We start from the raw sequence: 15,000 nt of genomic DNA, 5'->3' as shown, positions 1-15,000 counted from the left end.
TGGTATTTTAGAGGACACTGTCCAGACCTCTACCTCAGAAGCTGGTGGTATTTTACAGGACACAAGCTCTGCCTTTGAAACTGACACTTTAAAAAGTACTGACTCAGAAATTAGTGGTATTTTAGAGGATACTGTCCAAAGTATTAAATCTAAAACTGGCATTATTGTAAAGGACACTATCCAAAGCACCGACTCTGAAATTAGTTGTTTAGAAGAGCAGAAAATTAACTCAGCATGTGGAGGCATTTTAGATGATGCTCCAGGCCTACTACTGCAACCCTTTCCACTCTGTTCTTCGGAGCTCAATAATAATAACACCCTCATGATTGATGACAACAATGCAATGTCAGACATTTTGACTGACTACTCAACTGCTAATTTAGTGGAGAATGACGTGACCCAGATGTCTCCTACTGTAAGACTAAAAACAGATATGGAATCAGCATCTTGTATTTTAGAGGACCTTATTTCAGACATGGTGGTGGACCAGACAACTGAAAATAACTCTGAAGTATGCCTGCTAATCTCCAGCTTCCCTCACACACCAATCCTGATGCCATCTAAGACTGAGGAAGGTGAGACATGCCAGATCACTTTCACACACTTTCTTCTGTCTGAAATACACCAGGATTCTGTGTATTGTATTAAATGCAAGTAACAGTTGGCTAAAGTCTGTAGTTAAAAGTTGTCTGTAAAAAAAAAAAAAAAAAGGATTTTTATGACTTTAGTAAAACATAATTTTAGTTGGAATTTATGGAAAATTGTCTTTCAGGAACTGAATCAGTTGACTCAGAGGTAAAACAAATAACGTACACATGTGACGTGTCTAATGAGTTGTGGGTTGATGCTTTGGATGAGTGGGGAGATCCTTCCACCTCCTGTCTCTCCCTGACATCTTCAGATAGCACCAGAACCTCAAAAATGGGGGCTCAGACTGGTGCCTTGGAACTGCCCACTATAGAGAGATGGTCATCTACAGACAGCTGGGCCAGTGCTTTATCAGACTGGATCCAGTTAACAAGTGTCCTTCCAGAAGATTCTCCCACTATGAGAAGTTCTGAGTCTCAGCATCAGTTCTCCAAGACCATCAAGGACATGACTGAGGAGAAGACTACAACCCTGGAAAGCTCCCTAAAATCAGGAGATGCCAATTCTGAGGGCCAAATGATGATAAAAAACTCTAATGATCTTTCAGCAGACCAGCCTTTCGTACACAGCGGGAGCGTGGAGAGAGAAAAAAGGCTTTACATTTTACATTTAGATATAAACAGGACTCAGGATTTATCAGAAGATATGGAAGGAGAGACACGGTCAGGTTTACAGGAAGGAGCAGAAGACCCTCAGAAAGACTGTACAGAAGGAAAACTGAAGAACAAGAGTCCCTGTGTGCTGAAGGTAAACTCATTCAGTTCTGTGTAACTTTATTAAACAGATCTGAGCATGCGCTGTTTAAGCTGAGGGCTGCTTTAATTTCTGGGCCTGAAAAACAAAACCCATGTAGAAACCAGTATACAGTAAATATTGTGTAGTCCATATTAACAGTTTAGAGTAAGTGAAGGCTGCGTGTAAAAGGATTACACTTGTAGCTCCTGTGATGGCAGGTTTTGTCCTTCATACAACTCCTTACAGTTTGTAATCTCACATCGTTTCACTTTATCTGCACTTTAAAGCATCTCTCTCTCTCTCTCTCTCTCTCTCTCTCTCTCTCTCTCTCTCTATATATATATATATATATATATATATATATATATATATATATATATATATATATATATATATATATATATAAGCATATATGTCTATAAATGTATTATATATAATAAAATAAGTAAAATAAAATAAGTGCTAAAAGAAATCGTTTTGCTGAGGTTCCATAATCTAAAATGTAACTGTAAATGGATAAAAAGGACAGTCTAGAAAAGAAATGGAATTGTTTACAAATTAGGTGCTATGAGAGTCCAGAGCATGTTGGGATGTGCTGTTATTGGAAAAACAGTCAACACACACACACACACACACACACACACACTTTTACTCCCCTGTAGTCACGTAGTTCATACACACAAATAAACACACAATAGTGACAGCGACTGCTGAGACACAGAGAGAGAGAGGGAAATAGAGAGAGAGAGAGAGAGAGAGAGAGAGAGAGAGAGAGAGAGAGAGAGAGAGAGTTAAAACAGATAAACACAAAGGGGTCTGATTACAGAGGGCAATAGATAGGTACATTCACACACACAAACACACAACCCCCCCCCCCCCCCTTTAGGAAAAAGACTAAGAGATGGCTGAGAGGGCAGTCATGGGTGTGTCAGAGGGAAACTGAGCGATAGAGCAGCTGAAAATTGAAACACGACCCCCAAGCAAAAGTCTGGAGTGAATCGGAGCACTGCCATTGGCTCGGCACGGAATGCTGCGTTGCTCCTCAGGTCCCCATAATAGTAATGAACCATGCCTTGGATAACCGTATTTACTTTGCTGGAGTGAAGAAAAATGCAGGAGGGTCAAGTGAAGTTAAATGAGGTGTAAAGTTTAAAATTGAGTATGAAGGAGAGCCAGGATCAGACGCAAAGATCTAACGTTCGACACACTTCTGTCTATTTCTATCTGCTCAAGAGTCTACGTGTGCCTTTCGATTTATGACCAACCTTTTAGGGCTTCCTTAGGGCCTGACCTTTTACGGAACGTTCTTTTTCCTACAGCAGGACAGTGATGTGCTCAGGGAAGTAAGAGACGAGGCAGCCTTCGAGAAGCAAGGTGAAAAGAATCATGGGGCCTTGAGCTTCTCGTGTTACTCTATCAAGTCTGAGGTCCATTCGTTAGAAAGCTACGAAGCAGCACAGTTCGGGGACCTCAAAGACGGAGGGTCATGTGTGTTGGCAGGAGAGGATTTTATTATGCCACTTACTCCTATCACTATTGGAACATCTTTCCTTGCTTTGAAAGAGGATCCCGGTGAATCAAGGACATCCATAAAATCTTCCCGCGCAGGGATCAGTGACGAAATTAGATTGGATGTGACACAGAGAACCAGCGGAAAATGTACAAGTGAGTCATCGGACAAACAGGTTTGTGACTTGAAGGATCAGGGTTCTTCTTCATCGTCTTGTGAGGACGCAAAGTACGGAACAGAGGACAGTGACGTCAGCTCTGAACTTCAGAAGGTGATCTTACCCACAGGGGAACGGTTAATGATCTGCGAAGAAAAGCATGTAGCATATGTGACTTTAGACGTGGATGACATTCTGAGCTTTAAGAACCTCCCTGAGAATGAGTCGGCTTTAAAACCGGTCAGCTGTGAAGGTTGTGAAAGAGCGGGAAAGATGCCTCATAAAACCAAAACGTCATTTGAAAACAATATGCGGTCCAACAAACACAAGGACAAATCCGGCAGCAACCAGCAGATCGGCGCTCAAACCAAGAGACGAGAGAACTTAAGAATAGAATCAAATGTCCAAGAGTCTGGAGGCGGTGAAGAAGGTAAAGTGACCATGATCGAGACTGTTGTTATTACAGAGAAGGTCCCATCCAGAGCTCAGGGCAAGAAGAAAAAGAAGCATGGAGTACGAAAGGTCGAGAACGAACCACGACTCGAAGTGGACAACAGAGCAACGCCAAAAAATGCAAAGTCTAAAACTGAGACACCGACGACGCAAACAAGCAAGGTGCGAGAGAAACTCGCAAAATACGAGGGAAAGGAGACGAGCGGAAACGAAATCGTGAGCGAAGAAAAAACTAAACTCAGAGCAGAAACACTGAGCAAGTGTTTGTCAGATGCAGCAGACGATGACATCATCAAACGCAGACGCATTACTGGGGACAAACCCGGATCCGTCTCGATCAGGACGAGGCCGCAGCTTCCTGCCATCTTCCAGCAGAAGAAAAAGGATGATGTGGTGCAAGTGAAAGTCCAGGCACCTAAAGAAGGTACCAGAACTTGAACACTTTAGAAACGTTTATAGATTTTTTATATGAAAATTACAGTCAAATCGAAACGATTACATGTTCAACACACCAGTCCGAAAATTCTCATTCAATCCTTCTGTTTGTGTGTGTGTTTGTGTGTGTGTGTGTGTGTGTGTGTGTGTGTGTTTGTATGTATGTGTGTGTGTGTGTGTGTGTTTGTGTGTGTGTGTGTGTGTGTGTGTGTGTGTGTGTGTGTCTGTGTGTGTGTTTGTATGTATGTGTATGTGTGTGTGTGTGTATTTGTATGTGTGTGTGTGTGTGTGTGTGTGTGTGTGTGTGTGTATATGTGTGTGTAGTCTCACGTGTTCTTTCTGAGATTGAAGCAGCTCCGGTGGTTGATGATCCTCAGAGCATTACTCTGTGGTGCCGCTTCAGCTCCATCAAAGACGATTCCTCCATCATGTGGGTGAAAGAGGGAGCGACGCTGCACGAGGAAAAGAGGAAGTAAGAACTAATTAAAATATTTTTGCACCTCGTCACATTTCCAAAATAAATCCTGAAGATGTTAAAAACGTGCTTCAGCTTTTCCTCTGACTCTGACAAAGTGCTGACACTGGAGACTCCTTCCAGGTGATAATCCAGGTGTAGGTGTGATGTGGTACAGGATGTTAGTGCATGTTAGTGTTAGTGGAGGTGAAGAAGGTCCTGAGGTGAAGCGGAGAGCATTATTATGGTGTAAGGTCTCACACCAAGCCGTGGATTATCACCTTCTACAAGGGTCACCCCCAGCAATGAGGAGTTCAAGCTTTAAACTGACTGAATGGATCAAAATAATGCTTCATTTTTGTTTTATTTTATATACACCTCGTTACATCTACAATTCTGCTGCTCCGAATCACACACTCTGATAAAGTAGTGCCAGAAGATTACAGTCATTTACATGAGTTTTAATACATGGCTATTAAAGAGCGAGAGAATCTGTGTTACATCTCTACTAATAATAAATGTGTTGGAATGAACTCATCGCACTGTCACAATCCACTATTCACACCTGAACTCCTTCCAGCCAATCACAATCCACTATTCACACCTCAAACCCCTTCCAGCCAATCGCAATCCACTATTCACACCTCAAACCCCTTCCAGCCAATCACAATCCACTATTCACACCTCAAACCCCTTCCAGCCAATCACAATCCACTATTCACACCTCAAACCCCTTCCAGCCAATCACAATCCACTATTCACACCTGAACCCCTTCAGCCAATCACAATCCACTATTCACACCTCAAACCCCTTCCAGCCAATCACAATCCACTATTCACACCTGAACCCCTTCAGCCAATCACAATCCACTATTCACACCTCAAACCCCTTCCAGCCAATCACAATCCACTATTCACACCTGAACCCCTTCAGCCAATCACAATCCACTATTCACACCTCAAACTCCTTCCAGCTAATCACAATCCACTATTCACACCTGAACTCCTTCCAGCCAATCACAATCCACTATTCACACCTGAACTCCTTCCAGCCAATCACAATCCACTATTCACACTGACCAGGGTGTAATGTGTACTATATAAATATATAAGGTAAGTTCTTCCCCTGTGTTTCTGTTTTTGCAGAGTGGAAGATGATGCCCGAGTGTCTCTGTCGCTGCAGAAAGCCTGCAGAAAGGATTTGGGTTTTTATCACTGTACTCTGATCAGCCCTCTGGGTTCAGTTTCCACCTCAGACTATCATCTCACATCAGAAGGTGAGTTCTGTTCAAATCCTGATATTTAAACTTTTTAATGTGAATACAGGTGACATGATCACTTCTCTCCTCTCCTCTCCTCTCCTCTCCTCTCCTCTCCTCTCCTCTCCTCTCAGTGCTCATGGAGCTTGTCATCCCGAACCATGACACACCAGGTTAGCCTTCATTCCACCTTAACTTCCTCTAGATCCTTAAAACAGAGGGAGGGGCTACGGCTCTTTCACCATAATCTCATTTGTTGCCACTTTCAATCTCTCCTTATCTCACCCAATCTCTTCTTATCTCACCCAATCTCTCCCATTTTCTCACATTCTCTCCTAATCTCTCCCATTCTCTCATAATCTTTTCTAACCTCCCTAATTCTCTTGTTTTCTTCCACTCTCAGATGAGCATAAAGTGATAGATGGCGAGGAGGAGGACGTGTCCTGCGCTCCTCTCCTCTTTAAAGACGACATCCTGACTGATCAGTATTTTGGAGAGAAGCAGCACTCCAGCATCCTGACAGAGAAAGCTCACTTCGGTGAGGGAATGCATCGGAAGGCATTCAGGACCATGATGCGCACCGGCATGACGCCGTTGTTCGACCCGGGACACACCTGCGTCCTCAAAGTGCACAGCTCCATCGACTACGGCACCCAGAACGACGAGGAGGTCATCCAGAAAAACTACAACCTCGCTGTGGAGGTGAAAAACAGTCGGAAAAGTGAAAATGCCCAGGAAATTCAATCGAGTAAAGGAACATGATAAAATAGGGAGAACTCTGTTTTCCATGAATTCTAAACAAACAAACAAACAAATAGATAAATAAATAAATAATGACTCTGTCCTGCTCAAGGACAAGCTCAGATCTTCATCTCAGTATATATTTAAACATTTATTTTAAATAGTACATTTATTCAATTTATTATAACTTAAAAAAAAACAACTAAAAGATTGTTCTTTTCCTCAGGAGTGTTACGTCCAGAACACGGCCAGAGAATACATCAAGGCCTACACAGATGTGGCCAGGTCTGCAGAATCCTTTGGAGAAGTTCCTGAGTGAGTACAGAAACATGTTCACACTTACAGAGATGAAAAAATTTGGGACACCAGACTTTTCCAGCCATATGTGGTTCTTCTCCAAACTGTTAGCATAAAGTCAGAGGCACACAATTGTATCAGACATCATTGGATGCTGTATGCCCCTGTGCACAAAGCCAGCTCCATAAAGATCCACTTTCCATGGGTTGGAGTGGAAGATCTCCTATAAAGCTCCAACCAGTATCAGGCTTTACTAACACCCTTGTGGCTCCTCACAATCTAGTGGAACATCTTCTCAGAAGAAGATTCACATACCAATGTTATGGTCAGCTGTCCACAAACCTTTGGCCATATAGTGTTTTATAATAAATTAGCTTTTACATTTTTATCTAATTTTACTTTTAGCTAAATGACCAGTGAAAATTAGCATGCTAGTATGTTAGGGCTAGTTTGCATGCTAGGTATTAGCGTTGTGCTAAGTGTGCGTTTTAGGGGCACTAGGCATTTTAGTTATACACTTTACTAAATTAAGCTAGTGATGTTTAGAATGCTAACAGTGGTGCACTCCAGTGGAAGATCTCCTGCTATAAAGCTCTAAACTCTATTGAAAATCTTTGGGATGAATGTAAACACTGACTGCACCTCAGGCGTCCTCAACTTCTCACCTACATCACTACCTGACTTTACTAACACTCTCATTTCTGAATGAGCACAAATCTTCACAAAATCTAGTAGAACATCTCAGAAGAGTGGAGCTTATTATAGGTGTAAATGGAGACTCAATGTGGAATGGGATGTTCAAAACAAGGCACATAGCAACTTTCTGCTCAAGTAGAGTACATGATATTTTTCAGAATCATCCCTATTTTTCTGGTGCACCGGCCCTCGAATGCCGTTCCGTACGCCACGCTGGAGGAGGAACTGATCGGAGATTTCGTAAAATACTCTGTTAAGGACGGGAAAGAGATCAACCTGATGAAAAAAGACTCGGAGGCCGGACAGAAATGCTGTGCTTTTCAGCACTGGGTTTACACGCAGACTGATGGGAACTTGCTGGTTACTGATATGCAGGGTGAGATCACTTATAGAGTCTTTCATCACTGTACAATACAGATGTGCTGCAGAAATCACCAATTTTTCTTTGATTTTGATCGAAAAAATCAATTTTAGGACAAACAGAACGTAATGCTGAAAGAGCACCAACAAATCACTCCAATATTCCCTATAAATTATTATAGATGACTTGTGCGGGTTCACACACATTTCACCAGATGTTTGTTCTATTAACAATTTGTCACATAAACAGCCCAATGCGACATGCAGTGAAAAATCTTTAACAAGCAGCTTTTTTAAAAAAGGAAAAGTTATTTAGTTATAAAATAAAAGAGAATTTATAATTGAATAAAAAATAGATTTTTGACTACAGTGGAATCAAATACATTCGATTTCCAATATAATAAAACTATTCTTTTCTATTCTAAAACCAATGAAAAATAGTTTAATTTCAGTGATTCAAAAATGGAACTTATATAATTTATATATAGATTTATATAATTAATCTTTATTTCATTCTATAATTTTTATCATTTATAGATTGAATTGTAAAAATAGAAATCAGATCACTTATTTATTACTGATGGGGTGCCATTATTTATGTGCAGGTGTAGGTATGAAGCTGACAGATGTTGGAATTGCCACCTGCAAAAAAGGGTAAGTTTGTAATATATGCTATTTGATTTTATGGCAATTTATTTTTATTTGTTAAGGTTTAAGTGTGTGTGTGTGTGTGTGTGTGTGTGTGTGTGTGTGTGTGTGTGTGTAGTTATAAGGGTTTTAAAGGAAACTGTTCCACGTCGTTCATCGACCAGTTTGAAGCTCTTCATCAGTGTAATCGTTTCTGCGAGCTGCTCGGCCTCACGTCCCTGCAGTCCAAACCCAAACAAGCAGCTTTACCCAAAGCCAAAGTGCAACCTGCTGGCAGGAAAAAGCCTTTCGGACCTGCTCTCAAGGGCAAATGCTGAAAGGACTCCAGACTTTAGAGCAGATTTCTGTGCAGAAATGCTGTAAGGTCACATCAATGTGTTGAACTGGATTCAAAGACATTTATGACTCGTGAATATTCGTACCTGTTATTTTTTGTATTATGTTTTCACATGTAGCCGTGCCATATGCTAATGAACTGCTGCTGTGCAATATACTGATATCCAGATGTGTCATGCTGATGATATGCAGATGTTATTCTGCTGCATCATATGCAGATGTTATACTGCTGCATTGTATGCTGATGCTATACAGATGTGCTATATGCAGATGTTATACTGCTGCGTGATGCGCAAATGATATACAGAAGTGCAATATGCAGATGTTATTTTCTGCATTATATGCTGATGTTATACAGATATGCCATATGCAGATGTTTTTCTGCTGCTTTATATGCTGTTAAATACAGTTGTGTTTTTTGCGTATGTTATAGTGCTGCGTCATATGCAAAACGATATACAGATGTGCTATATGCTGATGTACATTTGCTGCATTACATGTTGATACTGTATACATATGTGCTATATGCATATGTTCTTCTGCTGCATTATATGGTTATGGTATACAGATGTGCCATATGCAGATGTTCTTCTGCAGCATTATATGCTGATGATATACAGATGTGCTATATGCAGTTGTTATTCTGCACTTTTATTTGCTGATGATATACAGATGTGCTATATGCAGATGTTCTTTTGCTGCATTATATGCTGATGATATACAGATGTGATATATGCAGAAGTAAATTCTGCAGCACTAAATGCTGATGATATACAGATGTGCTATATGCAGATGTTACTCTGCAGTACTATATTTTGACAATATACAGATGTGCTATATGCATATGTTATTCTGTTGCATTATATGCTGATATATACAGATGTGCTATATGCAGATGTTATACTGCTGCGTTAAATTCTGATGAAGTACAGATGTTCTATATGCTGATGATGTACAGATGTGCTATATGCTGATGATGTACAGATGTGCTATATGTTACAAAAGCGCAATACAGGACGATGAAGCATCAGTCCATGAAACGAAGTGAACTCCTCTGTTTTCATGATGATCCAAACACACGTGTGAATTTGGTGAACATTTTAAAACGCTGATTTTTTTGTGCCAAAGAACAATAAGGGTTTAGTCTTTGTAATGTTTTGGTTTAAAGATTTCATCAATCTCAGATTTTCACCAAATTCACACCATGCGCTTGGATTCTTATGAGACAGCGGCAAATTTATTTTATTTGATCACCTTCTAGAGTGACAAAATGTAGTGCAATACAATGTTTTTATACATTATAATCAGCACATGGCACAGCTGTATATCCCAAACGTGGGACGCAGATGATATGGAATCACTTTGAATCTCTGAATTTTGCTGTAGTTCATATTTATAATATTTTTATTATAAATCGTTTATTTTCATTGGTTAATGTAAAGCTGTAAATATTTTTCTAAACTTATCTTGTGGAACTGCTGAGTAACTTTTGTACAGACTTTCTGTTTGCAAGAGAAAAAAAGCGATGAAGTCAGCTGTCGATGCTGCTGATGATGCTGCTGCTGAGCGATGAAGTCAGCTGTCCTCCTGCCTCAGAAGGAACGTGAACCTCGGCCAGGTTTCCAGACATCCCGAAACGTTATACACACACACACACACACACACACACACACACACACACACACACACACACACACACACACCTGCCACGTGCAGCGGGTCAAGGAGATCCACGTGCCATCGGAAAACCAGCGGTTCTTTAACATTTCCATGATCTCCGGTCAGAACTGGTCCAGGAGGAAACACGTGCGCGAACTGAACTAAACTTATTAATTCAAACTTGGGAATTTTGTTGCTTTTTAAAGGTTTAATTTCAACTAAATGAAATGTTTTAGTTCAAAACTTTTTATCTGAGCAATGCAAGAACAAAAGATTAATTAATAAATGATACAAAACCAAAAATGAATTCATTAAATATTCTATTTTTTATTTTATTTCGTATTTTTTTGTAAAACAATTGCATTGTGCATAAATGTTAAATACATTTAAAGAATAGAATGAATATTTTAATTAAATGCACAAAAATATAAAAGATTTGCCCAATATATCATTGTTTTATGATTCTAAATTTTTTTTATTATCTGTAGCTCTAGTTGCAACATACACGATGTTTTTAAAAGTTTTGGGACTCTACTTCTTCAACCTTCACTTGAACTAGGAGACCCCAAACCTGTTGCAGCATGACTACTTTCCATGGTTTGGAGTGGAAGATCTCCTGCTGTAGAGCTCTGAAATCCAAATCGCCATCCTGATGAGGAGATGTGTGTGGTGTGATGGTCACGCCGTAGTTATTTAGTGTGATAATGGCGTTTGATTGGACATCACACAAACACCATTGTCACACTCCATAGCTGCGGAGCGAGAGAGAGAGAGAGAGAGAGAGAGAGAGAGAGAGAGAGAGAGAGAGAGAAAGACACAGCCTGAAAAAGAGAGAGAAAGAGAAAGAGAGAGGGTAATAAATACAGTTATCAGACATTTAATATACAACATTCAATTATTATTATTATTTAAATGAGCATCATAATACCACACCACTGAGTTCTGCAATCTGATTGGTCAGATGTTGATTATTTCTCTGTAACAGCAGCTACAATAGGATGAAGGTTTTTTTTGCATGGAAATTAATGATTGTACTTAACAATAAAGGAAGGAGTCTCCAGTGTCAGAGGGAAAGCTGTGATCAAGATGTGTATATTCCGGGTTTAACTGTAACATGCTGTGTTTTTGTGTTTTAATAACCAGAAGAAAGAAAGAGAGAGAGAGAGAGAGAGAGAGAGAGAGAGAGAGAGAGAGAGAGAGAGAGAGAGAGAGAGTGTTTATAGCTGTTATAGTTTACGTAAATTAAACGGTGCAGTTTTTGGGAAATTGTTGTGGTTTGAGAAGAATAAAACCCTTGAGGTGGTGCAGACAGAGGAAATGAATCAACCTCAGGAGAAGGACAGTAAATCTGCTTAATCACAACACACACTTACTGATTATTTGACTTTAACAGCGACACACACTGTAGATTATTCCTTTCTTATCTGTGTGGAGAAATTCTACTCATTTCTAACATTTTTATCATTTACTGCTAATTTGCTTTTTTTTTTTTTTTAAATTATCCTTAAATTAGACTCGTACGTTACTTTTCATATAATTTGACCTTTAAAAATCAACCATTGGATAGAAATCTATTTTTTGGAGAAAAAAAAAAAACCTACAGAAATTTCTTCCACGTCAAAATACAAATACAAAATTCAATACAAAAAAATATATATTACAAATATCACAGAGATTTACAAATGAAAAATATTAATAAAATAGAAAATCTCAACCCACCTCAGGTTTTTAAAGATGGCGGTTAAACGTCCAGGTCTCGACTTCATGTGTGCGATCACTAAGTTAAAAAACAAAAAAAAGAAAAACAAAACAAAAAGGCCATATAAGCGTAGTATTTATAAAACTCCGGCACACATTACCATCTGCTCTACACCCAGTGATCTTCTGCACTCTGGGAGGAAACAGCAGCAGTTTGCTTGGGAAGATATGAGCTTGGGTTCAGATCAGTTTGCTCCCTTCTACTCCTCTTTATGTGGCCTCTCAGGCTTTTAGTCAAACAGTAAATGGAAGTGAAAGATAAGCTGTGAGCGCTATTGATCAGCTCGCAACGTGGAGTGCAGGTCACTCACCCAAAACCCCAACCGCCAGGAGAGGAGGGAAAAAAAAACCTTCTGATATGCTCTGAGTCAAGAACTGCACATTACTCAAGTCTACTACAACAACTACTGCCCTAAAATCCTGAGCTACACAAAGTTCTCAATCTGACTGATTTATACATCTCATCTACTGATTTACTAACATCTAGAACTATCAAATATACTGACCATAAAGTACTGACACTAACTAGTACAATACTAACCGGCCCTAATATATCACTCTCCAATACTAATCTACACTCCAATACTAATCTACACTCTAATACTAATCTACACTCCAATACTAATCTACACTCCAATACTAATCTACACTCCAATACTAATCTACACTCTAATACTAATCTACACTCTAATACTAATCTACACTCCAATACTAATCTACAATCCAATACTAATCTACACTCCAATACTAATCTACACTCTAATACTAATCTACACTCCAATACTAATCTACACTCCAATACTAATCTACACTCCAATACTAATCTACACTCTAATACTAATCTACACTCCAATACTAATCTACACTCCAATACTAATCTACACTCTAATACTAATCTACACTCTAATACTAATCTACACTCCAATACTAATCTACACTCCAATACTAATCTACACTCTAATACTAATCTACACTCCAATACTAATCTACACTCCAATACTAATCTACACTCCAATACTAATCTACACTCCAATACTAATCTACACTCTAATACTAATCTACACTCCAATACTAATCTACACTACACTCCAATACTAATCTACACTCCAATACTAATCTACACTCCAATACTAATCTACACTCTAATACTAATCTACACTCCAATACTAATCTACACTCCAATACTAATCTACACTCCAATACTAATCTACACTCCAATACTAATCTACACTCCAATACTAATCTATTCTCTGATACAGATGTGTGTACAACTTTGTGAAAGTTTTTGGAAAAGTAACAGTTATGGCTGGTAAAAAATCAGGTAATAAAGTGCCTTAATGAAGCCTTGATGAACATTAGCATGCTAGTAAAGAATACTAGTATTAGAGGTTATATTAGTGTGCTGATGTATGAGAATGCTAACAGTAGAGGACTTTATTATTATGCTAATGATTGTTATAATGCATGTAGTGCTCTATGTGAAAGTAATAAATACTAGTTATATTGTAGTCATTTAAAGTGTATTACTGGTGGATTAATACGTGTAAAGTAACCGATGAAGGTTATAACAATCGCTCGTTAAACTGGAGACGCTGAAGACATTTTGCTGGAGTAAAGTTCATGGTATGAAATGATTTCCTGTAACCTGACCTAACCGTTAGCCGCGCGCTATGCTAGGGCCTTTTCCCTGAAATATTCCTGAGGTTTGATTTACAGCGTTTTTGAAAGAGTTGGCGCTGGAAATGTTTGAGCGTCTGATAAAATGTCCTGAGCAGCTCTTATTTACTCGTCCTTGAAAGTGATAAGCGGCTGAGTGTCTGTGTGAATGAACTGTGTTCCCTTCAACCTACAACCTCCCTCCCTCTCACACACACACACACACACACACACACACACACACACACACACACACACACAAAACCAAGTATATACAGAAAAAATATGCAGAAAACATACATATAGAGAGAAATATAAAGTAAGTGTAGTGAGTACACAGTGCTTTGGGTGAGTTTTTTTTATTTTATAAAATAATAATAAAAGGATGAATGAGTGCAAACACTGCTTACATACACACACAATCTCATTTAGTAAAAAAAAAAAAAAAAAAAAAAAAAAAAAAAAAAAAGGGGGCAAACATCTCCACAAGGCCAAAACTGTCCTGGTGTTATCATAAACCCACGCGACTGACGTGACCTCTGACCCGCACAGGGTTGATCTGGGTCACGTGTGGGGTAAAAGCTCGACTCACCCTGACATGACAGGATCTAACCTACATTTACACCATCACTTCTATAGAACACTAACATACCTAAAGACTGAGTCGTTACCAGATGAGTCTCACATGAATCCATAAAGCATCTGAAATCTCTGTGCTTCTGTTAGTGACTGAACAAATTCACCTTCATGAAATTTTCTTTATCATCTGAATTTCCTGAAAAGAAAGTTTTTATAAACTCTGTATAATCTGTGTAAATCTTTGGAATCAAACATCAAGCAGTGCAGTCACTTCATTATCATTCCCTTATTTTCTTCTACTTCTTCTGCTACTGAATCTCCAGCCCCACCACCAGGTCAAGTTTGGGCCCGATTCTGATGTGGGTTTATGGTCCCAACTTTTGCACCTTGTGTTCATGATTTTAAATGTTCTTCTGCTAAAGCTATTCTCCAACTTCAGTCCCTGACTGTACAGGAACTTTAACTTTTATATAATAATAATAAGAATGCTTCTCTCTGTCGAGTTAAACACGTTCCTGAGGTTCCAGTGACCAGTGTTCCTGTTCCTTTCTTCGCTTTGGATCTGATTCATCCCTTTTGAAGTTCTCTTCGATACGAGACCACTCTATGTGAGGATGGT

At 39.2% G+C, this 15,000-nt stretch overlaps 1 protein-coding gene and 1 long non-coding RNA gene across 2 annotated transcripts in view; one reads left to right on the top strand and one right to left on the bottom strand.

Annotated features, from left to right (window-relative positions):
* alpk2 (alpha-kinase 2) overlaps positions 1-10,706 on the top strand; it is an 11,444-nt gene extending 738 nt beyond the window's left edge. The window contains exons 1-11 of the mRNA XM_083565368.1: positions 1-575; positions 773-1,395; positions 2,703-3,927; positions 4,263-4,410; positions 5,539-5,669; positions 5,786-5,824; positions 6,055-6,353; positions 6,619-6,707; positions 7,544-7,761; positions 8,351-8,399; positions 8,512-10,706. The exon at positions 1-575 is cut by the window's left edge and continues 738 nt beyond it. Coding sequence (XP_083421494.1) covers positions 1-575; positions 773-1,395; positions 2,703-3,927; positions 4,263-4,410; positions 5,539-5,669; positions 5,786-5,824; positions 6,055-6,353; positions 6,619-6,707; positions 7,544-7,761; positions 8,351-8,399; positions 8,512-8,710 — 3,595 coding nt within the window. The 3' untranslated portion in view covers positions 8,711-10,706. The remainder of the gene's footprint in view (positions 576-772; positions 1,396-2,702; positions 3,928-4,262; positions 4,411-5,538; positions 5,670-5,785; positions 5,825-6,054; positions 6,354-6,618; positions 6,708-7,543; positions 7,762-8,350; positions 8,400-8,511) is intronic.
* A 371-nt stretch (positions 10,707-11,077) lies between these two features.
* LOC310739441 lies at positions 11,078-12,500 on the bottom strand. Its single transcript, XR_014537403.1, has 2 exons — positions 12,108-12,500; positions 11,078-11,140 (listed from the first exon to the last, which is right to left on the bottom strand). It is a non-coding gene; the product is annotated as an uncharacterized lncRNA (long non-coding RNA).
* Positions 12,501-15,000: the final 2,500 nt, after the last annotated feature.

This window comes from Silurus aristotelis (genome assembly GCF_946808225.1).
Source record: "Silurus aristotelis genome assembly, chromosome: 16".
In the NCBI taxonomy this organism is placed as follows: Eukaryota; Metazoa; Chordata; class Actinopteri; order Siluriformes; family Siluridae; genus Silurus; species Silurus aristotelis.
Note: the sequence above shows the minus strand (reverse complement) of the source record. Positions and strands in the feature narration are given on the sequence as shown.